Source organism: Callionymus lyra, chromosome 5 (genome assembly GCF_982586985.1).
Source record: "Callionymus lyra chromosome 5, fCalLyr1.hap1.1, whole genome shotgun sequence".
NCBI lineage: Eukaryota > Metazoa > Chordata > Actinopteri > Syngnathiformes > Callionymidae > Callionymus > Callionymus lyra.
In genome coordinates this window covers 34,365,684-34,389,993 of record NC_141822.1, presented here as the reverse complement: position 1 = coordinate 34,389,993, position 24,310 = coordinate 34,365,684, and the positions used below count along the sequence as shown (strand labels likewise).

At 40.1% G+C, this 24,310-nt stretch overlaps 1 protein-coding gene across 2 annotated transcripts in view; it reads left to right on the top strand.

Moving 5' to 3' along the window:
* Window positions 1–20,729, top strand: part of lamc3 (laminin, gamma 3) — a 113,537-nt gene extending 92,808 nt beyond the window's left edge. The window contains exons 13-28 of one of the 2 annotated variants that reach the window (XM_087792129.1): window positions 6–194; window positions 1,301–1,546; window positions 2,911–3,064; window positions 3,128–3,270; window positions 3,390–3,568; window positions 7,154–7,328; window positions 10,272–10,501; window positions 14,212–14,288; window positions 14,566–14,700; window positions 15,727–15,937; window positions 17,369–17,512; window positions 17,646–17,748; window positions 18,047–18,249; window positions 18,936–19,076; window positions 19,162–19,261; window positions 19,975–20,729. In XM_087792129.1, the coding sequence (XP_087648255.1) occupies window positions 6–194; window positions 1,301–1,546; window positions 2,911–3,064; window positions 3,128–3,270; window positions 3,390–3,568; window positions 7,154–7,328; window positions 10,272–10,501; window positions 14,212–14,288; window positions 14,566–14,700; window positions 15,727–15,937; window positions 17,369–17,512; window positions 17,646–17,748; window positions 18,047–18,249; window positions 18,936–19,076; window positions 19,162–19,261; window positions 19,975–20,243 (2,699 nt within the window). In that variant the 3' untranslated portion in view covers window positions 20,244–20,729. Of the gene's footprint in view, window positions 1–5; window positions 195–1,300; window positions 1,547–2,910; window positions 3,065–3,127; window positions 3,271–3,389; window positions 3,569–7,153; window positions 7,329–10,271; window positions 10,502–14,211; window positions 14,289–14,565; window positions 14,701–15,726; window positions 15,938–17,365; window positions 17,513–17,645; window positions 17,749–18,046; window positions 18,250–18,935; window positions 19,077–19,161; window positions 19,262–19,974 lie in introns of both variants that reach the window. The other variant, XM_087792128.1, reaches the window with a different exon arrangement.
* Window positions 20,730–24,310: the final 3,581 nt, after the last annotated feature.

Sequence of the window (24,310 nt, the reverse complement as noted above, 5' to 3'; positions counted from 1 at the left end):
TTCAGGTGTATGCCAGTGTTCACACTCCACCACTGGCGAGACCTGTGAGCACTGCCAGGGTGGTTACTATGGCAACGCTTTGATTGGCAGCCATGATGATTGTCTACCCTGCCCCTGCCCGCAACAAAGCAGCTGTGCCCAAATCGCAGAGACGAGCCAGGTGGTGTGTACCAACTGTCCAGACGGACAGACAGGTGAGCTGAGGCGCAAACGTCGGTTTGATGGCACCGAACCAGCAACACCGGCATCTTGTGTTTTTAGCAAGAATTGTAAAGTGGACGGGGAGTAAGCAGGGGTTCAAGAAGATCCCTCAGCTCGTTAATGAGACATGATGTCAACGACAACAGCAACACAATATAATGCATTGCATGGTGTGCTATTTAGTTGGCTAGATTCAATGAAACAATTCAAGAAAAACATAGAATGTTTAAAAACATTAGCCTGGAGTGACAGTTATTCTAAATATGAGGTTAAAGTTAACCCAAAATTTAAACTTCACTCATTTTCTTTTCACCCTTGTTCGACCATGTCAACTCAGGGTTGGGATTATTTTGAGACTAATGAGAGTTGAGTAAAAGGCAAAAATGTTTGTTCATTTTAATGTAGAGACAGATGCCCAGTTTTTTCTTTGTCTTCATTTTCCTCTAAAAAGACACAACATCCAATCTATATGACACACACACATTATATAAATATCTCCATAGTGCTCTTCTGTAACATCCATCTTGCATTGAAGCCTTGACAAAAAAAAATCTCCCGGTGAAATAAAAACCTTGAGCACTAGTTGCTACATTTAAATGGATATTTATATTTATATATTTTTAATATTGTTTTCACCATTGTAAATCAAATCCTTTCTATTATGTTTTCTATGATTATCAGTGTGGTTTTAAAAAGGTAGTCAGAAATGATGATTTAAAAAGGAAAAGATGCACAGTCAGATAGTGCAGACCCCTGCCAAACAGCTAATTTACGCACATATTGTTTAGCCCTTATCTCAGGGTCAAGATGACCCGAAGGCCAGAAAACAAATGTGTTTGTGGTATCCCTTGTGTTGTCTCTGGGTCAAGGTGAATGACATCCATTAGTTTGTGGGCCCTTCTACACCCCCAGCAATGTGCTAGTAAACACTTAAACACTGCAGCACATGATTCAAACACTGCACGACAGTGTGTGACGTCAATTGTCCAAGTGTGTGCCGGGCACGTGTGTCACCTGTAATTGCTGTGCAGTCATGACACTCTCTGACGCTGACCTCGAACACAAGTTCTGTCGAGCACTCATGATCTCCACCATGCAGGGATTCGCTGTCAGATGTGTGAAGATGGTTACTATGGCGATCCACTGGGCCAATCTGGAACCCCAAGGCCCTGTCTAAGGTGTGACTGCAACAGAAACGTTGACATCAATGCACTTGCGATCTGCGACCATGTGACCGGACGCTGCCTGAAGTGCCTCGGACACACAGAGGGTGAACGCTGCGACCGCTGCCAGCAGGGCTTCTACGGCGATGCCCTCGATAACACTGCCGCCCAGAAGTGCAGACGTAAGTAACCTTGGCTGGACCGAAGAGGAACGCTGGTCATTAAATCTCCTGCTCTGCTGATGATTTATTCATGGAAATTGAAGAAATGTTTTTTCAGGCAGTGAAAATTGACAATGTGAGCTAAATCTCACCATGGACGCACATGAATGAATATCAGGTTCAAGACAGGTCAAGTGGCCGGTCAAAGGACTTTTAGTTTTCCCTGGTGCTGGTTTTAATTCCATAGACGCTGGATTGATGCAGACAGTGCAGGGCTTCAGACGTAATACACTATAATTCCTGTTACTTTAAGCCTTGTAATTCTTTACTTAATGCTTTCAAATTAATTAATTCAATTAGTTAACTTGGCTGAGTAATGTAAATTCACTCGAAAGTTTAGTTTAGCATTCGCTAAATGTATTTTTTATTACAAAATGCTATTTATATTCAAACACAACGATAGATAGTTGGAACATAATGTTATTACTCCTTTAAAATAAATTAACGGTGGATACGAGAATAAAAGAAACACAAACCTTCACTGGACAGGTTTGTTATGCGCAAATGATGCATTCAATGACAATGGGCATTCCATTAAGCATGATGTTTTAATAAAACACACAAAACATATTGACTTTCTTACATTTTAGTGGAAAAAAAATTAATCTGTCCAATGATCAGACAGAAAATGCTCCTTTTTCCGATTTGATTATGACCACAACAATGATGATCGGTGCAACCATAATTTATTTTATTTTTTATTTGTATTTTTTTATTTCATTTATTGTTCCTTTTTTTCTAAATGTTTAATCACCGCATACAAAGATAATTTCCCCAATAAGTAGTTTCTTAATAATAACCTACATTGTATTTAACAAAACATCCAAAAGCAGGTTAAAATAAAAACCTCATGGTATATGTCAGAGTGAAATTAGGTAAGTAAGTAATGGTTATTTCTCGAGCGCCTTTCGAGACCAGGGTCACAAAGCGCTTTAACAATAAGGTTCATGGTTGTGGTGAGCATATAGTAGAGGAGGGGTGTGACTAGATGATGGTCAAGTTATTTAGGTTAACATGGAGGACATGGTGACCCAACCACTCATGGGAAACGCTCAAGTTGTGCATTGTTGTACAGTATTTATTTAATAACCTACTTTATTTCATACATTTGTGAAAGCCAATTCATGATTTTGGAATTCATGGAAATATATTTTCAAAAATCTCCAGAATCTTATTTTCCAAAAGGTTTTTAAATATAGATCAGACCTTTAAAAGGTACATCAAAATGTAAGTTCACTCTCACTTATTTGTCCCAGACAGAGGCCTGTGTCTTAAACCATGAATGTTTCAGCTGGAGTGCTTTTTAACTTGTGTTTGTTCTGAAGCATGCAGCTGCAATCCTGCTGGGACCACGGGCCCTGCACGAGAGTGTCACCCGCAGACAGGACAGTGCCAGTGCCTCAGTCATGTGAGTGGGCGGGACTGTGGCTCCTGTGAAGTCGGCTTCTTCAACCTGCAGTCTGGTTTCGGATGCGAGCGGTGAAGTGATTTTATTCTTTTCAAATATTTACAACAGGCATGACTTACACTCATTCTTCTCAGGTGTCAGTGCAATCCCATTGGCTCCTCGTCCACGGCATGTCATCCAATCGCAGGCCAGTGTGTGTGCCGTGCAGGAGTGGAGGGGAGATTATGTGAGTCTTGTCGCGTGGGCTTTTTTGGATTCTCCTCACGAGGTTGCAGAGGTATGAGACTTTCTTCTGCACTATGAACGGTCCAATACCCCTTCAGTGATCAGAACACATGATGAATATTCTCTTCTCTCTTTTATCTCTCCACGCTCTCACCTTTTATTCCGGCCCAGCCTGTAACTGTGACCCCATGGGCTCCGTCTCCATGCAGTGTCATGGTAATGGTACTTGTCTCTGTCGACCCGGATTTGTGGGTTACAAGTGTGACAAATGTATGCTGAACTATTTCAATAACGAGGAAACACACCAGTGTGAGGAATGTCCAGTTTGTTACGGTCTTGTTAAAAAACAGGTAAGTGATCCATTGAGACCGTTGTTAAATATTTCTCATTTATTTCTATTAATATCAAGTTAGGTTATAAATTAGATATTTTCATTTGAACCGATCATTTTTGAATTCATGGTATTAAATTCATACTCAGAATCAATAGTTGTTTAGCCTAAAAACAGGTTTTAGACAAGAAGTAGAGTTGCAGAGTATATATTAGTTCCTACTGTTGAACATTGTTCGTTGTAATCTTTGGAGGAACATTGTTGACTTAAACACAAGAATATACACAATAGTCTTTTTTTGTGAAGAAATGATGGTCAACAAACCAAAATGACACAGGAAGGGCTGCTTACATGTGAGAACAGAAAATACCTATGGCTATACTGGATAGAACGTTGCTCTTTTAGATGACACATGTTTGACATTTAGTGGACAAAAATGACTCATCTGAGCAAGCAACTCCAGTAATCCCTCATCATTCTAGACCATCTTCAAAATCTGATCAGCTACGATCAATTTCCACATAACAGATTCCAGGAGATACCAAACGATTAAAGAGTGCCATTTAGTTTTCTTATATAGTGGGAAACTGTTTCATCGAATACAATCAACCCATATGTACTTGTAGTAAACATTAGTTGAGCCTAGAGACCCTTATTCGTTATGTGAGTGCTCATGTTATTGCTCACTCGCTCTACACTAAGCTGGGCCTTGAAAGTGGCTAATATTGAGAGCAGCTCAACAAAGTTGTCATCAACAGAGTTTCCTATTCACCATTAAAGGTGGCTTTTAATATGAGGCAGAAACAAAACACCGAACATGCATGTCAAGTGGTAGCTTCTGTTAAAGAGGACCTGAAAAGTTAAGTAATATTCTACATCTACTGCAAGTAAAGATTTGAGCTGCATATTTGACCACAACAGCATGTCTTGGAAAAATTATGATGATGTTCTTTGGGGAGATTTAAACTTTCCGAAAAATATCAGTTTAACATAAAGGATGTTGCATTGTCGCGGTCTAGTGATGGTGAAAATGGCCTCCTCCTTCCCCTCCGTGACTCACACGTCTTTTTCATTATTCTGTCCCATTCTTTCCATTTTCCCTTCTCATTGATCATCGGCGACAATGCTTTGTCTTATCCCACTTTCTTCTCTTTGTGCTTGTTAGCCCATTTTCCCTTCCTGAAGAAAATGTGTGCAGAAAGGTAGAGAGGGGGGTGAGGCAGCGGAAGGGAGATCAGCAGAGAGAGCAAGGACAGTTAGAGTAATTGCAGGTGTTCAGAGCCGACAAGGCTTCGGGATGTTCTCTGAATTTATAACACCCTGGAAATCACAGCGTGCATTCACATAAGAACAAGGCCGGCCCAGAGAGAACACACGGCCACTTTAGCCGAAACAAGAGTACATAGGGAGAGAAGATGGAACATGTCGACCGCACTGGATTATTCTCTGAAGGCAAATTGAGATGCAGAGCAGCTCGGCATATGGACGTGGGCTGCGATTACCTTAAGGGACAGAAAAAAGCTGCACAGGACATCGTTAGGCCAAAAGTCTCTCTCTCTGTTCGACTTCACGTCCACCGTCTTATACACAAATACAAAGCAACAGATGGCTGTCGCGCGGCGACGCAAGCGTGGTCCATCGGGAGTCGCGGCTATTTTGAGAACATCTCATCATTGCAAGAGGCGCGATCAATACCCGACGGAGGTGGGCGAAACACCCGTATGAATAATTGCAGCAGTTAAACGAGAAACTAAAGGAAGACAGTGCATAGACATAAAGATGATAAATATTTAATGCCAGCTGAAGATGTTTATGAACCCAAGTAATGAATCACCAGTACAGTATAGTCCCGATAACTGCACACGCGTTGACTGCTACGCTAATGAACACACTACATAGAAAACACTGACAGATTTGAATGTAAGAAAAATGTAAAAAAATAACTTTTTCTCTGTGAGAATTATAAACGGTGGGTAAAGTCTGTCGATAGAATCAGTCCCACCTCCAACACTGCAACCTGCACTGTAACAGATGAAAACTCTTGAAGGAGTTAAACATGTATAACTTGAAGATGCATACATATTAAACTTAAAGAAAGAGACATGAGGTCACCAACTCCTAAAGATCACAGATACAAGCAGACAAGTTGAGGTTGCTCCGCAGGGTGCCTGGATGCTTGCTTAGAGATTTAGGTAGGCAAAGCATCTTTTCAGGATTCCTCCTCATTTCCTGGCCTCCTTATTACTTTTGTGGTAAAGACTTCCAGGGAACGAGGTCTAAATTGTCCAAATTAAATGCTCCTTTCTGTATTTCTTTTTTAGGTCTAATAATGTTTCAGTATTTTACTAGAATTCACTAAAGAATCAATCTAAAGTTAACCCATCATAACAGCAACAATCTCAACTTCCAGTCCTACATTCAGTCTCAAGGCCAGTTTGGTCCATTTGCTCAAACAGTGAATTCATGAGGAGAAGATTGCAAAAGATAGGAATCCAGATGTAACACTTAACCTCGAGCAGATCCTTCCTGTCAAGCTCCTACAGTCAGTCTTCACCCCTCGCAGTTTCATCAACCATCCAGGTCAAAACAACCTCCCATTGAACCGCGTGTGAAATACTCTTGGACAGATTTCTTCCCTCTTCTAGATTATTGTGGTTATCTCCTCAAGGGCTTCAACAGCTATAACCTCCACATCCTTCTTTTTGAACATATTTCTGTGTTCCCTCTCAAGGGTTGCAACAACAGGTTCTCTACCTCCACCTATCTTTATCCTGTAGGATCAAACTGTAGGGGGGTCAAACTATATTAAGCAAGGGCCCAAATGTTTAATCTCAATAAAGACGCAGGCCAATGTACATGTATAAAATTCAAAGTAAAGCTAATTAAAGCTTCTCTTTGTTTGAGGTCTAAGGCTCAAAATTTGAAAATGAGTAACAAAAGGTGCTCTTTCACACTCGAGACAAGAGTGTGATTGTAAGACAAAAATGTTGGATGTCAAGTTTCTAGTAAAACTAATATTCAATAGTTGGTGAAAGCCCAGAGCCTCAGGCATGACACCTTTGCTCCAGTCACACCTCTCCATGTCCTCTTTCAACCAGGAACCTCATTGATTGTCTTCCTGTGTTCCCTGTATCTCCATCTGCTGCGTTCTTATTCAACAATCTCTCCTGGTGAACCAAGATCTTAGAGTGTTATACATGTGACAGATGTGTTGGACAAGCTTATCAAAAGCGAAAGGACAATCGCGATAAACACTAACTAATCGTGGTTAACAAGTAGTTGTCGGGGAGAACAAAACATATGTGGCCTTTCAGATCTTCAATGCTTAAGAAAATCTATTTGTGACTGAAGATCCATTTTCCTCGTGCGTGCTTCCAGGAGAACATTGAAATGCTATCTCTTATCATGCTGTTTATATTCATTTATTCATTGCTTTTGTTGAATTCATGTTGTGGAGAACCAAGAATCAGTCTTCCCATCTCAATCTCTCTGTCTGAATATATAAATACAGATGCAGAGGATATTTCAAAATGCTATTTATTGTTGTCGGGGAAGAGGGACGTCTCTTTGGCGCGACGAGTCACAAATCTCTCTGCTGTCACAGGCGGGGAAGCTGAAGAGCCGTCTGCAGGATTTGGAGAAACTTTTGTCTCACTTTGATTGCCGGAGTAGATTTGCCAAGAAGCCACACTTGCTCAAGGGCCACGTGAACGGGATTCACCCACACCAGAGGGAGGATTCTCTTCCTAATGCTCTAGAGGATTTCCTGGCCTTTCAAGGTAACGCTTGTTCTAGATGTGTTTTATTTCTTCACAAAAGCTCTCTTTGATCATTTTAGGAATAGCAGTCAATTTAATTAAATATAAAACATTTTTAAACGTTTTGTAAAAGATGAAAAATGAACTAAAATTACTATTAAAACGAACCTGCTAAATGTTAAGTGTATAATTTGAATCTGTTTTCCTTATTTAAATAGATTTTATTGCATATGTTTCAATCTTCTTGATCTCTATAAAGGCTTTCAATGTTCCACCTTTTTTACAGCTATTTAAGCTCCATAAATCATTTTTGTTCTCTGGCATGCCATTTGAAGGGAATGCTCTGAAAAGAGACTTGAAATATTCATCATGCCATCTGAGTTGGAGTTAACTAACGCGGCTGTGACTGGGTCCTTGATGACTCACCATTGTTATCATGTTTGTGTGCTTTACAGAAAACTTTATTTAACCCTTCCCTGAGGTATCAACGTCATGTGCCTGCTTAACTGCGTCAGAGTGACAATGTTAAAATAGCTTGAGGATGAAGATATGGGACACCCAAGCTTCTAAGAATGCTTTGGGGACATTTGTTCTCACTCTCTTCTTTAGATAAACATGCGATGAAGCTGCAGCATCCATAATGTAGGTGCAATATATCAAAAAACTTGGTGGAGGGAATTAAAAAATGCTAAACCCCATGAGAGGACCTTTTTTTAGGCTGAGTAAAAACTGAGTAGAAGTCCTACTAACAGGCCTTCCCCCTTGTCTGATCCAAGTGTGTTGCCCAATTTCCCCACATCAAGAAAATGGCGGGATTCAGATTGTATCTTTCTGGTCAGCCTTATCTATGACATGTTTTCCATGTGATACCTACACACAGTGTCCCCAGCAGCTAACCTCATAGTATCACCAGGACACTCTTCAGTAATAAAAAAAGTCTTTACAACCCATGGCTCACAAAATTATTTATTTAATTATCTGATCAAGTTTGTAAGTAACGGTGAAAACTAAGATTAATAACAAATATTTGGCAAAAAAACAAACAAGTAAAAGCATTCAGAGCATTCAGACTTCCACCATTTCCAGATTTTTTGATTCAATATACCGTTTTTATACGATAACAGTTTTTACAGACAGTCTGCTGCCACTTTTTATCAACAATTTGCAGATGACCCCCATATGGTGAGGAAGAGCATGTCCAACAAGTGAGGTAGAAATAAAAACTTGTGAAAGAAATACATTTATTGTGTGTTTTTTCTGTTGTTTATGTTTCTCACTCAGTAGCGCCTGTGGGTCCTATACTTTGAAATCTGTATATGGTCTCCATGTTTTTGTCTACAGATCTTTATGATCTCTGTTGTTTATTTATATTCTAGCAGACCTATTCCTGGACAGAGAATACCTGCCGTTCTGACGCGTTTTGATCTGCTTGTTGTTCTCCGCTGCAACAGCGGTTCAAGACAGCAAAGTGATTAAAGCTACAACAATACAAACCTCCTCCAATTACTGCAACAGCACACTGATACATCCTCATTAACTTCGGAGGAGAAAAGGGCTTACAGGCTCAGCTGCACCCACCAAATGGAGACAAATCATAACAATATAGAACAAGGAGCCATGTGACCAACTTAATCCCAATTTATGTGACAGGCAGAGCATCTCTAATCCCTGCTTTATTGTGGTTGCAATCGTGATAACGATCCTCATTGCCTGCCCCCCCCCCCCCCCCCCACCACCACCACAACCACCACTTAAACACACACTTGTGGCCATGGAGTATGCTCTCTAGGACACTGGTGGTCTTAATGAAGGCGGGAGCAACATGGACACCAAAGGGAAGACAATTTTTTTCTATTCGTACCAACGTTTAAGGAGAGCAACAACTGGTCAATGAATGCGACTAATTAATTATGCATTTAACTTTTCTAGAAAGATCAAGGGATCTGTCTGTTACAGAAGTGAGGCAACCTCAGATATCAAGTTTCCTGGTATAGTGGAGCTGCTTCTAGTTCAATTTTGTTTCCTTAAAAGACACACACCCAACAGGACATGTTGGAGGATTGCTGACACAGTTATCTTATGTATATATCTTATCTTACTAAGCTTTCTTAAAATTCAATATTTAATAGTTTTTTGCCATGCTTAAAGAGAAGCTTCTTGGGTTCGTCTTCGGTTTCATCATTTTCAAGCAGGAGAGACTTGGCCACAAGTTAAAAAGTGTTTTAATGTTGTAAAGTAGCAAATAACTTTGGCCGTTGGATCCCACCATCAGATGAATGAAAGAGGGTTAAAGATTTGAGAATTTTATATTCCCCTCTGATGAGGTCTTGCCACTGGTGCTGGTAATGTTTGATGCACATTGTTAATACTAGTAATATTTCTAATCCATATGAGTTAACTAGAATTATTTCACAAACACTAACAGAAAAAAAGTCCCAGCAAATCACAAGCGCAACAGTGGCGAGGAAAAACTGCCTCTGTGGCAGAGACTTTGAATAGAACCAGACTCTTTGTGAAGGGTCTGGCTGGGACGGAGGGAGAGCAGAAGCAGAACAGAAGGAGAGGGAGACAAAGAACAGTGGGAGCAGAGTCTAGACAGTAAGAGGAGAGATCTTGAATCCGCTTAGCTTAATTATGTGACACTAGAGAATAATGGAAGTGATCAGGAGTTGCTTGTGTCTTTCTGTCTCTCAATAAATTCAGTTTCAACCATACAGACATATCACAGCTTAATGATTTTAAGTTTTGTCATAATTTCTCAGTTTTGTTTAATTAAGAGATCATAAAGAAAGATTAAGAAAGTCTTCTTCAGTCATGCTGAGTTTAAATGAGTCAGTCGGATGCCAGACCGCACACAGACGAAGAATTGCAGAACAAGAGTCAGCAAACGAACATTCTCTGGTGAAATAATCCTTGAAGGACTTAATGTGCTTTTTATTAGCTTTGTGCTCTTTGTTCTTTCAGAAGCGCGGGAGGCCTTCATTAAACAATTTTCCTTGCTGGAAGCGTCGGCCGCTTCTCTCGTGGCTCAGCTGCATGACATTACATATGGTCGGAAGTGCAGCATCAGCAGCAAGGAGGATGCGGGGAAAGCAGAGAGCAAGGATGCGTGTCAGACCTTCACCGACATGATGATGATGATCAAAGCGTCGCAGATTCAGCTGAAGCAAGCAACAACGGACCTGGACAATATGGTATGTCAACCAAAGTACCTGGTCTTAGGACTGATGATCATCCACCATGAGAGACTAAAATGTCTGCATTATCAAATAACCAAACAAGTGTACTTTTCTAGTTAGTCTGTGCTACTATGAGTCTCTGAAGGGTCGCATGGAGAAATAAAATGAACAGAAAGAGACATCGATTTTCAACCGGCTCCTTTATCTTGAAAATACAGGCTCTTCTCTGAATCTCTGACGGATAATGGCTGTCTTAAACTCCTGTCACTCTGCTCAAGGACCTAATTTCTTCATCTTGAAACCCATTTGAACACATCTTCAAATGCTTAATCTGTGACACTCACCAAACCAAGAGACCATTTTTTCCTGATAAAGCACCTTTGCATGTCCTTAAAAGCACTCACAAAAATATGATGTATTATTATTTTTTTGTTATTCGAAACCCTATGGTAAAGAATCCAATCAGTAAAGGGCTTGGAAAAAGTCCTTTGTGCTGAAGACAGATCCCAGAACGATTGATTTAAAACTCCACAAAGCTTGATATTCTTGTTGTGTTAATTGAGGTTAATATTTATAAAGCAAAATTATTTTATATTTTGAAAATGTTAAATAATATAACCCAGTTTTGGCAGAAGATGCATAAGTCTGGCTTCTTGTAGCCCTTTTTTGGTTGTTCGGTCACACTTATATCTCCTTCTAACTTCTGACTATTATCCCTTATCTTTGCCAATCATACCTTCAGAGGAATGATACGTTTCTTCTCCAGCTATTTGGGAAACTGTTCTGACTCAACCAGAAGTCTTTCATATGCACTAAAGCAATTACAGGATTGATGTCGTTGTTCCTTGAGTCTGTTTACTCCCAGAGCACAGAATCCCCAAAGCGACACCATGTCTTTTCATCCCACCTCATCAAACCTCTTCTGTAATAAAAAGGAAAAAAAACAACAACAATGCAGTAGAGTCTAAAATGAATAGCTCCCATTACAGACTTCACGACATCTCTTCCCTCAAACACTGGCAGCGATCTTTAATTGATGTTGTGCAGGTAGGCGGAGGAAGAGGTGTTTGTTTTGGCCTGTTTTATCACATGGGTAGGCCTGCAGCAGCAGCACTTCCATTTCATATTAACAGAAAGACTCCAGCTCGCCTCGACATGAAGAGGGAGCGTTGTCAATCGTTGATTTATATTACTCCGTTTTATTTGCATTTTCTCAAATTAAATGTCACTGCAGGGTTGGGATTATGCATGAAGCTGCGACGTTCATCAAGACTGAACCTCAGGTGTTTCATTTAGAAGCCATGTTTTCTAAATATTCCACTGTGTAACCTTTCTTCAATACCCAATGTTGCATTTAAGGACCCCAGATGAATGAATAAATCAGTGAATTTGTTATGCTCACCAGTCTCACAGAGCATTTGAGAAATCAGCTTCTCTAAATCCAAGACTACCGTGTTGTGAAAATAGGGTTCAATTTTCACGACCAGCGCTCTGACTGTAATGATTATAACAACGTATATAAGGAGTTTTCTTTGAATAATGATGTGCCTTTTGAGTTTTAGTCCAAATGTAGGTAGAGTATAATTTATTAATTTTCCTTGTTAGTTAATTATAAAACACGCTTATGAATCTCATAATCTGAAGACACTTCTTATTGTAGTGATTTATGTCTTTACAGAACAGAGGCTCTTGCAGTGATTACAATCAATCCAAAATAGTGTAAATGCAACTGACGTAATTTTGTAAGATTTAATGAAAATACACTTGAGAACAGTGAGGAAAAATTCAATGGGATGAGATGATTTACTGCTTTAATATCAGGCCAAGGAAGATATGGACTATGACTTAAAGACTTCATTAAATGTACAGATATTAACTTATTTAAGCTAAATTATTTAACTGAATATTTGAATAAAAAAAACCTCATCAATCTTATGAGAAAGAGACCATTTTACAGCATCTTACTGTTCAGTTGTTGAGGCGATGAATGACTAGATGGCTTGTTGATGATGATGAGGATGAGGAGGAGGGGTTATGGAGGTGGGCAGCAAAAATAATTGAAGACCATAGACTGTGTTTTTATGTCCTGGAGATTCTCAATCGGGACACGGCGGTGGTTGGCGCTGCTCTCAGGGTCTTTTGGTAGCAGCTCCTGGTCTTCTGGTGCAGACTGGGAGTGATCTTACTTGAACCAGCTGGCATTAGCAGCCCAAGACACAACTTGCAATCTGCCATGTGGCTCCCTTATGACCAACACGTAACAATTTGACTGTAAGTTGTGGAAGTGTTTAAGTAGTAGTCCAAGTATATATGGTCGCTCTTTTTTTGTATTTAGTATTTTATGTACAGTGTTTCCAGTTTATTTAAAATTCTATATTCAAAATATTTAACCTGCCATCCATCCATCCATTCATCCATCCATTAAACAATCAATAGATATAGAAAAAAATGAATGAACTGATAAATAATATAAAAAGCATTAGCAAACTTGGATTTAAACAGTATGAAATAGAACTGTGAAAATAAAGGATTACAGGGAAGACACAGCTGATTAAATGCTCTTAATTTGAAAGCCAAATGTTTATTTCCTCCTACTGAGGGGACTTTACTGAAAGTTTAGCAAGAACTCTCAAGATTTAAATTTGTCTCAAGAGTGAAGAGTCCCGAGCAACAGTTAGCTTGACAGCATTATGAAGTCAGCGATGTAATTGTATTCAAATGTTAAGTTACGATGACTCGATCACACGTGGTTGTCAGTGTTAAGTTGTAATGAAAGATAGCCCCGCATTATGTTGCTTCTGATTGGTTAATATTGTGTGGTGCCTTCTGTGATTGGCGTATCGGTGATCCGCAAAAGGATTTTATTATCATGAAAATATAAATATTGAGTATTAAATGTAATATAAGCGTGAGAAAAAACTAAGAATATTTTATTTAAGGCCAAAATGTAGTTTTTAAATGTTCTAAATATATTATTATCATATCTCTTTTTTAAATGCTGAAATCAAAACTGTTTATGGTCTTAATTTTATCTGTAGATTAATACCATGCAACTGTCCTTCGCCACACAAACCTCCGTTACTTTGACGTAAAAGTCCACCTTTTTTCATTTAGTTTAAAAAGTCTCTCAAATGGAGATGTGATGTAGTTTGAGGAGTTTTAGTGTATGCTCCAAACTTTGCCTTTTTACTGCGCTTGTATTTGCGATCAACAAAATTGAAGAAGACCCTTAAAAACATTCAACTTTAATGGTTGAAGACATCAGCCAGACTGTGGAAAATCAAGGCAAATAAACGTATCTGTGAGCATCATATTGGCAACATTCAGAGTTACAGCAACCGACCAGTTCAATTGTATGTATCAACCCAGTATGTGATGGATTGCCTATTGAGAGGTGTGGCACTGCCTCGCTTGTCTGTTAACCAATAGAAAGCCGTGTTATATGTACATGGCAAATTCCACAATCCTGCAATATGCATTCAGCAAGTCCTGCCCAGAATAAACTTAAAGGGAAAAACAGTCAAATTGTGTTTTGTTAAAACTGTGCAGTTACAGTCTCCTGGCTCTGAACTCTCTCTGCATTCCCCCAGAAGAGCTTGGAGAAGTTTCAGGGTGGAAAAAAGTCTTGACCCTGAACTGGTATAAGCAGTGGAAGATGGATGGAAAAATGCCTAATCATATATTGTTAGGCTTCAGCGAAATAACTCTTTCCTTTGTTTTCCAAGATCATTCCCTTTGCGATGGAGCCTGGACCGAACAAATGGAACATCATGGTTAACGAGTCTCACTTCCTTCAGAAGAGGTAAGCACTTTTGTCAGCAAGTTCCTTATTTCCTATTTGTCACTTAAGTTGCGGATGGGCCCGGGTGAACCGGCGCCTCCGGCCGTGGGACTGTTATGTCCTAGTTACAGGAATATGTTGTGGCCAGCCGGGGAGGGGAAGCCATCAATGCTGAAATCCATTTCTTCTTTCTTCAGGCATCTGTAATGGTCTGTTGTTCTTCGTTACTCACTCTCTCTCTCTTCCATTTCCTGTTTCTTTTCATTTTGACGCCCCACTCCCCAACCTTCCTCTGCAGTCACAGCGACGCGGCGGACTTCATTGAGGCCATCGCCAGCAGGGCGGTGAAAACCTCCAATCAGACCTTCAATTCACTGATGGATCTCTTGCGAGACAACTCCACTGAAGAGTACATCAGGGAACTAACGGAGCAGTGAGTACAAACACACCCACGCAGACAAACAAGTCAGAAGGATCACGCCCGATCAGAGCACGCTACAGAAAAATATCCCATCCAGCTCCTGGATTATTGCGCTTTATCTGTGTATTTCTACCTGAATTACAGTCCCTCTTTTTTCAGGGCTGGAGTTTTGGAGTGAGACATTTAGCCACAGGGGGACAGCTTCTTTCCACTATAAGCCTGTTGGGATTTGGCACAAGTGTGATTGCAAGGATTATCCCAAATGCTCGACAGAATGATGCAAAAAAATGTCTTATGATGAGGAGATGAAGCGGGGAAGAGTCCAAATTGATTCCTTCCCCTCCACAGTTCCCCCACTCCACCCCCAGAGTTGATTCAGAAGGGCTTTGTTAATCTGGGACTGGCTGTTGTATGACCGCGTGCTTGTGACGATTTACGGACGAGAATTGAGCCGTTTATGTACAGTTGGGCTCCACAGAATTGAATTTCACGGACGTATATTCCCAGTGAGTTGCTGCTGAGGGAGAATCAAACGCATGTTACTGCGTCTTTCCAGTGACAGCAGTGACGAGGTGACTAAAAATGGAAGTCATTTCAATCGTTGCAGAAAACAAAACATGGGAAACGAACTGTTCTTACAGTGAGAGGAAAATAGATTTTTAATCCAAAAGGCAGCAACACAACATGAAAAAAATATATATTCTAATAGCAATGCTCCATTAAACTTGATTTCAGGAAGTATCCATACAATTTGAAAAAATACAATCTTAAAGCTTAAATTAAATAGCTGAGACATTTCTTCAGCTGTTCTCCCTGTGCTTGCTTGGTTTCCTCTGGGCTCTCTGGTTTCCTTTCAGAGTGCAACAACTATTGATGAAGATAGTAGAAGTGTCCTTATGTGTCAATCTTAGTAGATGTTACTCCGTCCCTTATCCAAAGTAGCTCTGATAAATGTCAGCCCACTGTGAGGCAGACAGTGAATGAATCATATTGTGCACATCTTTGCAGTGTACTTTAACATTCACAATCTTTGTTAAGAATCTCACAGATGGAAGAGAAAAAGGAAAATCTGACTTCCCAGCGGAACGAAACAGCTGCTCAACATCTGTCCCAGGAGAAGGAGGTTTCTAGTTTGATTCTCGCCCTGCGTAATATCACGACATCGGTGCAGGAACTGTCCCAGAGCGGCGTGGCACCTTCACCAGAGCTGCAGCACGGCCTGACACGACCAGTCAACGACTCGGCGAAGGTCAGTGTGTACAGTGGTGGCGTGCTGCTAATGAAACGTGACCATTTCTTCTTGTTACATTATAAACCGATACATGTCTAATTAGAACAAGGCTGATGACAGCGATGTTATATAAGGAGCTTGACTGGCTCATTGAGCAAAGGCTCGTCCACAGATACATGTGACTCTCACTTTAGACAAGTGGGCCGTTAACAGTTACTGTTCCCCCCTTCATTCAACATTTGGCAGAGAGAGAAAAGCTCTGAGTGGGCACAGAAGTCAAGATCCTGTGTGAGGCTTCCTGCTGTTCCAGAGGCGGAAGAGAACCTGGTGTTACTGCAAACATGTTTCAAATCACATAAAAGAGAGAAAATGTTCCCCAAGAGTTTTCTTCAGAGAGAAACATAACATATCCTGTGCTGTCTGCCTCTCTTTCTCTCTGTGGGTCTTTCTGTCGTTCTCTCTGTCTCTCTTTCTGTGTGCCTGTCTTTCTGAGGGTCTGTCTTTCTGTCTGTGTCTCTTTCTGTATGTCTCTTTTTCTGTGTTTCTCTCTTTCTGTGGGTCTGTCTTTCTGTCTGTCTCTCTTTCTGTGTGTCTCTTTTTCTGTTTCTCTCTTTCTGTGTGCCTGTGTGTCCGTCTTTCTCTCTCTCTCTCTCTTTCTGTGATCCTGTCTTTCTGTGGGTCTGTCTTTCTCTCTATCTCTCTTTCTGTGGGTCTGTCTTTCTGTGTGTCTGTGTGTCTGTCTTTCTCCCGGTCTCTCTTTCTGTGTGTATCTATGTCTTTCTCTCTTTCCGTGTGTCTGTCTTTCTGTGCATCTGTCTTTCTTTGGGTCCGTCTTTCTAAGGGTCTGTCTTTCTGTCTGTCTCTCTTTCGGTGTGTCTGTCTCTCTCTCTGTGGGTCGGTCCTTTCGTGTGTCTGTCTTTCTGTGTTTCTGTGTCACTCTTTCTGTGGGTCTGTCTTTTCGTGTGTCTGTCTTTTCGTGTGTCCGTCTTTCTGCGTGTCCATCTCTCTTTCTGTGTGTATCTGTCTTTTTTTTGTTTCTGTCTGTGTGTCTTTCTGTGTTTCTGTATTTGTGTCGGTCTGTCTGTCTGACAGTCTTTCTGTTTCTGAATGTCTGTGTCTGTTTTTATGTATATCTGTCTTTCTGTGTTTCTTTGTGTCTGTCTGTGTGTCTGTCTTTCTGTGTGTCTGTTTTTGTCTGGGTCTTTGCATCGATCTAAAAGTTGAATAAGAGAACAAAAAGTGAAATCTTTTTGACATTAAAAAAAAGCTTTAATATTAAGGGGTAAAATGTAAAAAAAATATTAAAGAAAAAATAATTTATTAATTTGCTGTAAAAACAAGCGGAATTAGGTTTCATTAAAGGAACTTAATTTAAGTAAAGAGTAAGAGATTTAATTATCGCGATTCCTGTTTGGGAGTTAAGTCGTCTTTCCACCTCCTGTCCAGCAGGGCGAAAACCTGCTGAGTCGTACAGAAGAACTGGAGCGACGCGTTCAGACGGCGGACGACATCATCAGTGAAATCACAAACCAGACGGGGATGCTAATAAAGTCAGCCAATCATAAACTGGAGACTGTGAACGACATCAGCGAGGTGAGCGAGCATCACGATCTAACCTTCAAAAGTTCTGACGAGTGCTTTTGAACTTGCGAAAAAAAAGGAGCTTGATGTGACATGATTGTTACTGCAGCGAGGTCACATGTGCCCTTTGTTTGTTTCTAACAAGCTGCAAGCTCGTACTCAGGGGGCAAAGGTCGTCTCGCTGTCGTCGGTGGTGGCAGGAAAGGAGGCGGAGTCTGAAGTGATCACGCTGCACAGAGAACTGGAGAGTGAGTCTCAATAAACATTGTTTATGTTTCAGCCCAGTTGAGAAGATTTTAAAATTTTATTTTTTGTGTCTGATGATGGAACGTTGCACGAAGAAACTGTTGTGTTCTCATGATAAATGTGTTGTTCTGGTGTCGTCCTTTGATGAATGTTGTGCAGGAGTGTGTAAACATTGTCGATGAAATATTGCTCCTCTTTGAACTTTGATAAAACTCTGCTAACTCTTCTGTTGAATACCAAACATGGCCGTTTGTATTGGCTCTCACTGACAAGCTTTGCAAACTGTTGACACTTGCTCAGACATGGTGAGAGAGTGGCCTCAGCGGCAGGTTCACACCAGAGCGGCAATGAAGAAAGAGCGACCCCTACAGGGGAAGGTGCTGGTGGACGTTAAGAAGCGAGCCGCGGAGATCGACAAGATGGTAAAACCAGCTCTGGAAAACTCGTGGACTGCCAGGAATATTTCCAAGGAAGCAGAGGATATGGCTCACACTGCAGCGAAGGTAAAAAAAAAAAAAATTGCTCTGATGGTTAAAAAAATATAATGCAAACACTTTATCAATTATGCAAATAAACATGTCACACACCTGTGATCATTAGAGCCCATCCCAACTCCTGTGACTTCCCATTACTTCATTAATAATATGAATCTTTATTGATGAGAATATCAAAACAATCAACCTGAAGCCTGGACATAACCTCGCTACTGGCATTATATTTCTGTAGTTTATTTAATTGTGTGAAAATTATAAGTCATAGTTGATCTATTTAACCAGGTTGTAATATATTTTTCTATGTAAATCAAAGGTTTTAAGCTGAATTCCTGGGGTCACTTAAGGACAGATATCAGCAACACTGTTCTAGTTGAATACTATTTTTTTTACTTTAATCATAATAAATCAAAATAATTAAAGATATTCTAAAAAAAATCATGTTTTTTAAATAATGTGCTGATATTTTTGCAGTTTTTGTTGTATTGTACTTTTTTTCAAACATTAAACAATGAACTCAATGTCCTTTACAAAATAGTCTCCTGGATTGAATAGATATGGTTCTAAAACCACACATGAGAACATATGTTAAAAGAGGTTTAAAAAAAAGTGGTTGGTTGGGAATAGAAATTCTGCATGAAAAGGCTTGTTCAGCTTAATGAAGATGTGAATTTAAATGTTCTTTTTTTTGTCTCTAGAGATCCAAATCCACCCTCTCCCAGGCCAAGCACGCCAGGACGGCCTCGGTTCACCTGACTTCCAATATTGAATCCGCCCTACAACAGATCGGTGAACAGCAGATACGAACCGACGCAGCCAACTCCCAGATCCCCTCAGAGGTGCCCAACACAGCCTGAACACATCTGAACACAATCCATGAACATCGATCTGCAGATTTCCAGACAGTTTTCTTCTTCTCCCCAGCCTGCAGAGTCACTGACCGGCGTTAAGGAGGACATGGAGGCAGCCAAACTCCAACTGGAGCAATACTCTCGTACACTGGGCGAGCTCATCGACAAAATGGGTAACTCATCAGAACGTAGAAGTAGCTGGAAAAAACTTTAAACTCATAAATCTTCATTATGGCGCAAATGTTACATCGCTAAGGAGCTTTGCAGCTTTGAAATGCCTCATTGCACCCGGAGATACGTTTTGGATATTTATTGTGGTGTTAGAGCTTGATTAAGTGTTGCTCATGAGACCCTGAAGGGGTTTCTGTTGGTAATTTGTGTTTGTTAAAGGTGCGCTTGTTCCATTGATCTGTTGACGGCTGCGTAATATAAGTTTGCTGACGCAGTGAATCCTCTCAACTGTTATGTGTTTTGTGGCCACTGGCAGCCATCAGTGGCTATACTGTAAATGTACAGTTTAATAATGGATAGATGCAGACAGTCTTTAGTTAGATTATCAGAACCGTTAGAAATTAATTTTCAATATGCAGTTTTAATGTGACCTTGTGAGAACACAAACAAACAGTCATAGGTGGCATGTGGCCCTACAGGTTTGATATACAACCTTAACTTTTACTTCACAGAAAGAAAAAAAAAACACCCGGGGCCCCCTGTGGGGGAATAATATCTGTACTTATTTTTAATCTTTAAAACAACCAATATTTTCTTGTTGGTATGTAAGGAAATAAGTGATTTGATTTTTGAATGTTTAACTCCTGAAGACTTCATTCATTAGGTGACTTTATATAATCATTAATATTAATAGTCTCCGCCCTTTACCCATCAGATGAAAACGTGGCTCTGGAGCGATTCGACCGGATCTTAAATGAAACCGAGCGCCGCCTGACCATGCTACGTGGGAGCGTGAAAAGCCCGACTCTGGGCACGAAGATCCAGAAGCTGCGTTCGGCTGCCAAAGACCAACTAAACCGTCTCTCTATCATCGAGCAGGACATTGAGGAGATCACAGAGGAGAGAGACAGTCTCCAGGACATCGCCTTGAACCTGCCTCAGTCCTGCCCGGAGACCCCTAGGGGGCGCGGCACCAGACACTGAAGAGGCCATCGTAAAAGAACAGCTCGGTTCTGGCACGACTCTGGTCATAAACCAAGCTGCTGTTGCTTTATTTCTGTTTTAAAAATCTTTATATCCTCCTGCTTTCATTTTTCCTAAAGGCACGATTTATTTTATCACAGTAGAGAATTTTCCCATCATGCATCAGGTTCCGTCCACTCATGTGCTCCTCCTCTGCCTGCTCACAATATCAAAAGACTCATTTCTCTATGAATAAAAATCGACTATGATCTGCAGCATCAACTGCAAAATGATCCTGATTCGGTGTGAGTATTCCTCCAGACTGACTCTTTCATTTACACGCCAGGATTTCTCATCACACTGACTAACCATTCGTTTGTTTGGCCACGGCACAGTTCAGGTCAGGTTTGGAGTCGCACACAATTGTTTTTGTTTTTTTCTTCACACTTGACAGGCACTGTCCTCATGATCATGTTTGTGTTCATAAAATAAAACTGCTGAACCTTTTATCTGAGTCACTTCATTACGCCTTTGATGACTCCTCTCCTCTTTTTAACCCCTTAATGCTTTAATTGGATGGATGGATGGATAGATAAATGGATAGATATCCATGAAAGAAAACATAGTATAATCTTGAACAGTCCTAACTCAGTAGAACTATCTAGCTGTTATTTATCACTGTGTGATAAATCACTTGTTCTTCACTACATAACTTTCTCTTGACGACCCATATGAGTATTCATATGACGTACTAAATACAAGACAATTATACATGCAGGAATTTGAAAGAGGTATAGGGAATCCAGGAACAGAGGGGAGCAAGAAGGTGAATTGGTCTGGAAGTCTGGCCAAAAACAGAATGTACAGCCCAATAAATCGACATAAAAAAGTAAGTAATTGACACAAAAGGATGTCATAAAATACATGGTAAAAAAAATAAAAATCTCCACTCATAATAACAGGAAATGGAAAGAAACAAATCATAAAAAAACAGACTGTGTTCATCTTGAAAAAAAAAAAAAATTATCATAAAAAATGATTTATATTTCACTGGAGAGTGAACAGATCCTCACATTGAGAAGTCAAAACGCCATCTTAACCACCAGATCAAATATTAAGCGACTCCCCCTCGACCAGTGAGCTTGTCGACCTGCATTAGAAGACTCTGTCTGTCGTCGGATCAGTAAGCCTGTTTGCAAACAACGTTTCAAACCCCTCACTGAGACGCAGACTTTCTCCGTGTGGCGTCTCTTGTTGTTTGCTTCCGATCACGAGTGTGATGCGTGTTCGCTTTCTAGATTAAACGAGACATAAGCAAACGTCAGATGAGAGATTCTCAGGTGTGGAAAGACGACAGGTTCAAAAAGTCAAACATCTGTGGAGGGATTTGAACTGTGCGTTGGAGTTTACCACGGCTAATGTGTTCTTTGGTACTTGAGTTTGTCAACAAATTGTTAGTGACAAGAGTATTAAAGGTTCCAGCAGCAGCTGCTTGGATCCTGTGGATCGTCTCCTCTTTGCTTTACCATTGACATGTATGTTGCTGCTTAGCCTGAGTTCTTCATCCAAACATTCTCAACTATCCATCAACAAATACATTGAATCTTTTTCCCGTTCATTCAACTTCATAGTGTGTTTGCGTTATAACAATTTCAATTGAAAACAAACACACACACACAAAAAGATTTGTGACATGGAAAGTTGTGTAAACACGGGTGAATAATCAGATGAATTTAACATATTTACAACAACAAACTCGATCAAACTTCACTCATCACTGCAGTTGCATGCGTTCAGCAGATCCTCACATAGTCAAGAGTTGGATCATTTAAGACGATACTGTGTTATACAACCTTCTCTTCCATCCTGAGCTCTGCCAGTCCACAAGTGATTAACCTTAACTTGAATCATTTTTCTTTCTCCAACTCCGATACTTTGAGACTACAGAGTTGATCACACCCAAACCATTTCAGTGCCGGATGCTTGTTACCTGCCCCTTGCTTCAGATTCCCCAAATCTTCGTCTGATCCTGCTGGAGGCCTTTGTCAGCCATCTTCCACAGACCCCTGGGATCAGATGTAACCCTTCTCTTAACTCTCTTCTCTGCTCAGTTATGTTATGTCGTAATGAAGCATATTTTGTCACTTGTCAAAAGAAATCCTGCTTTAGTCATCAACACTATTTCCTTCTCAGACGTGTCTGTGATAGTTTCTTTACCTTCTACAGATCAACTTTAATTCCCAATAAAAACTAAACTCAAGGTCTCTGAACATGAGAAGATTTTCCTCGTCACTGAAAACCCCAAATTTAGATTTTTTTTTTTTCCCTTTTCTTTTTTTTTGCATCGGCTGTAAGAAAATGAAAATCATCGGCTCCTGTGTTGCAAGAAGTGAAATCATTCCGTGATGAAGATAAAGCTCCAATGTGATGAAATACTAGTCTCTGATCTTCAATCCGCTGTGACGACTCGTGGTGAGAAATGTCTGCCAAATTCACAGAAAGAGATCTTCATGAGCAGACGTGTGTGACGGTGATTATCATATTTAAGAAAAGTATTTTCTCTAGTGCTTTTTAGTGTAGGGCTAAGGTCTAAAGGGGAATCACCCCCAAAAAACATGTTTGTGTCATACAAACCTGCTGGTCTAGTGGTTATAAATATTAGATTCTACTGTTGTAAATGAACCAGTGGTTTCAACTCCTCACACACACAGCAAGCAGTCACCGCCACACAAGTTGGCAATAAAGTCACTCATCTGGGATTGTACTTTTTTAGGCTACTGAAAAGCGGTAGGAGGAACGATTGAAAACAAGATGATCTGCAATACAGTATCTGTTAAAAGGGGAAACACTAATGCAGTTAATATTGTAGCTAGAGCAGCTGTTGTACCCTGTTTTTATGGGTCTGACTCTTAATAGACAAACAACAGCTGCTTGGATGGTAGTTTGACATAATGTACAGCAGGTCTTAATGCACGCCACATAAAAGGCCACGTGGAAGTACACGGTGAATCGGAGCCATATAGGATAACAAGGAGGATTTCAATACTTTCAAAGAGAAATCTCACAGAGAAATTTAACAAAAACAATTACAATAAAAACAACTGGAGCATGTCATGGAGCATATCGTGTTTGTTTTTTAACATTGATATTCACTTTAACCCTTGTGTTATCACAGGGTCAAGGTGACCCAGTGGCCAAAAAACAAAAATTTTGTGGTACCCCTTGTGTCAAGGTAAAAACCTCCACTACTGCATATGTATTTATGGAAGCCAGGGAGGTCGTTCTTAACACGAGGGTTAAAGACATGGACCACAAAGAAAAGCTTATTTTAGGAATGATTCCTAATTAATAAATCCAATTGCACACTGAGCAAGCAAATGAGCACACACTTAACAACATATGCACTTACACACGTTTGTGTTTCATCGGTACATTTGACAATCGTTTCCAAAGTGCATTTTCAAGGTCGTGCCTCAGCAAATCGCTGAGAAAAAAAAAACTACAGGCAGACTTCCAGTCAAGCACTTAATCCATGAACCACCAAATTGAGATTTTCTTTGAAGAGAAAAAAAAAGTCACCTGAGAGAGACGTGGAAGAAACCAGAGACAGAGTTGTTTTTCTCATTGACAGCTAAGAGCGGTTTATGTTATCTAGTTTTTATTAGCTGCTCCACTGCACTCAGGGGAACTCATACCGGCACAATAACTCTCCCGGGCTGATGCTGTGAACCGCCCCAAAAAAGAGCGGTGTGTTAATGCAGGGATTAAGTCAGGTATGTTTACAGTTCATTGTAATAGTGAGCTTTTATGAAAATAATCCTCTTTAAACTCAAATGGATACTCAAATATCACCTTTGTATATAAATATTCATGGATTTACTGATGTTTATGTGAATATAAACATATTTTCTATTATTATTATGAGTTTGAGTCATACTCATGTCTATTGTCTAGGGAAGTTGTTGCATACTGTATCATTATAATAATTATTATGATCATTATCTCCAATGAAATAAAGCAAAGATCTGTGTAAAAAAAATAACTGCAGAACAACCTGCCTGAAAGAAAAAAGCTGCAAGTTTCAGAAC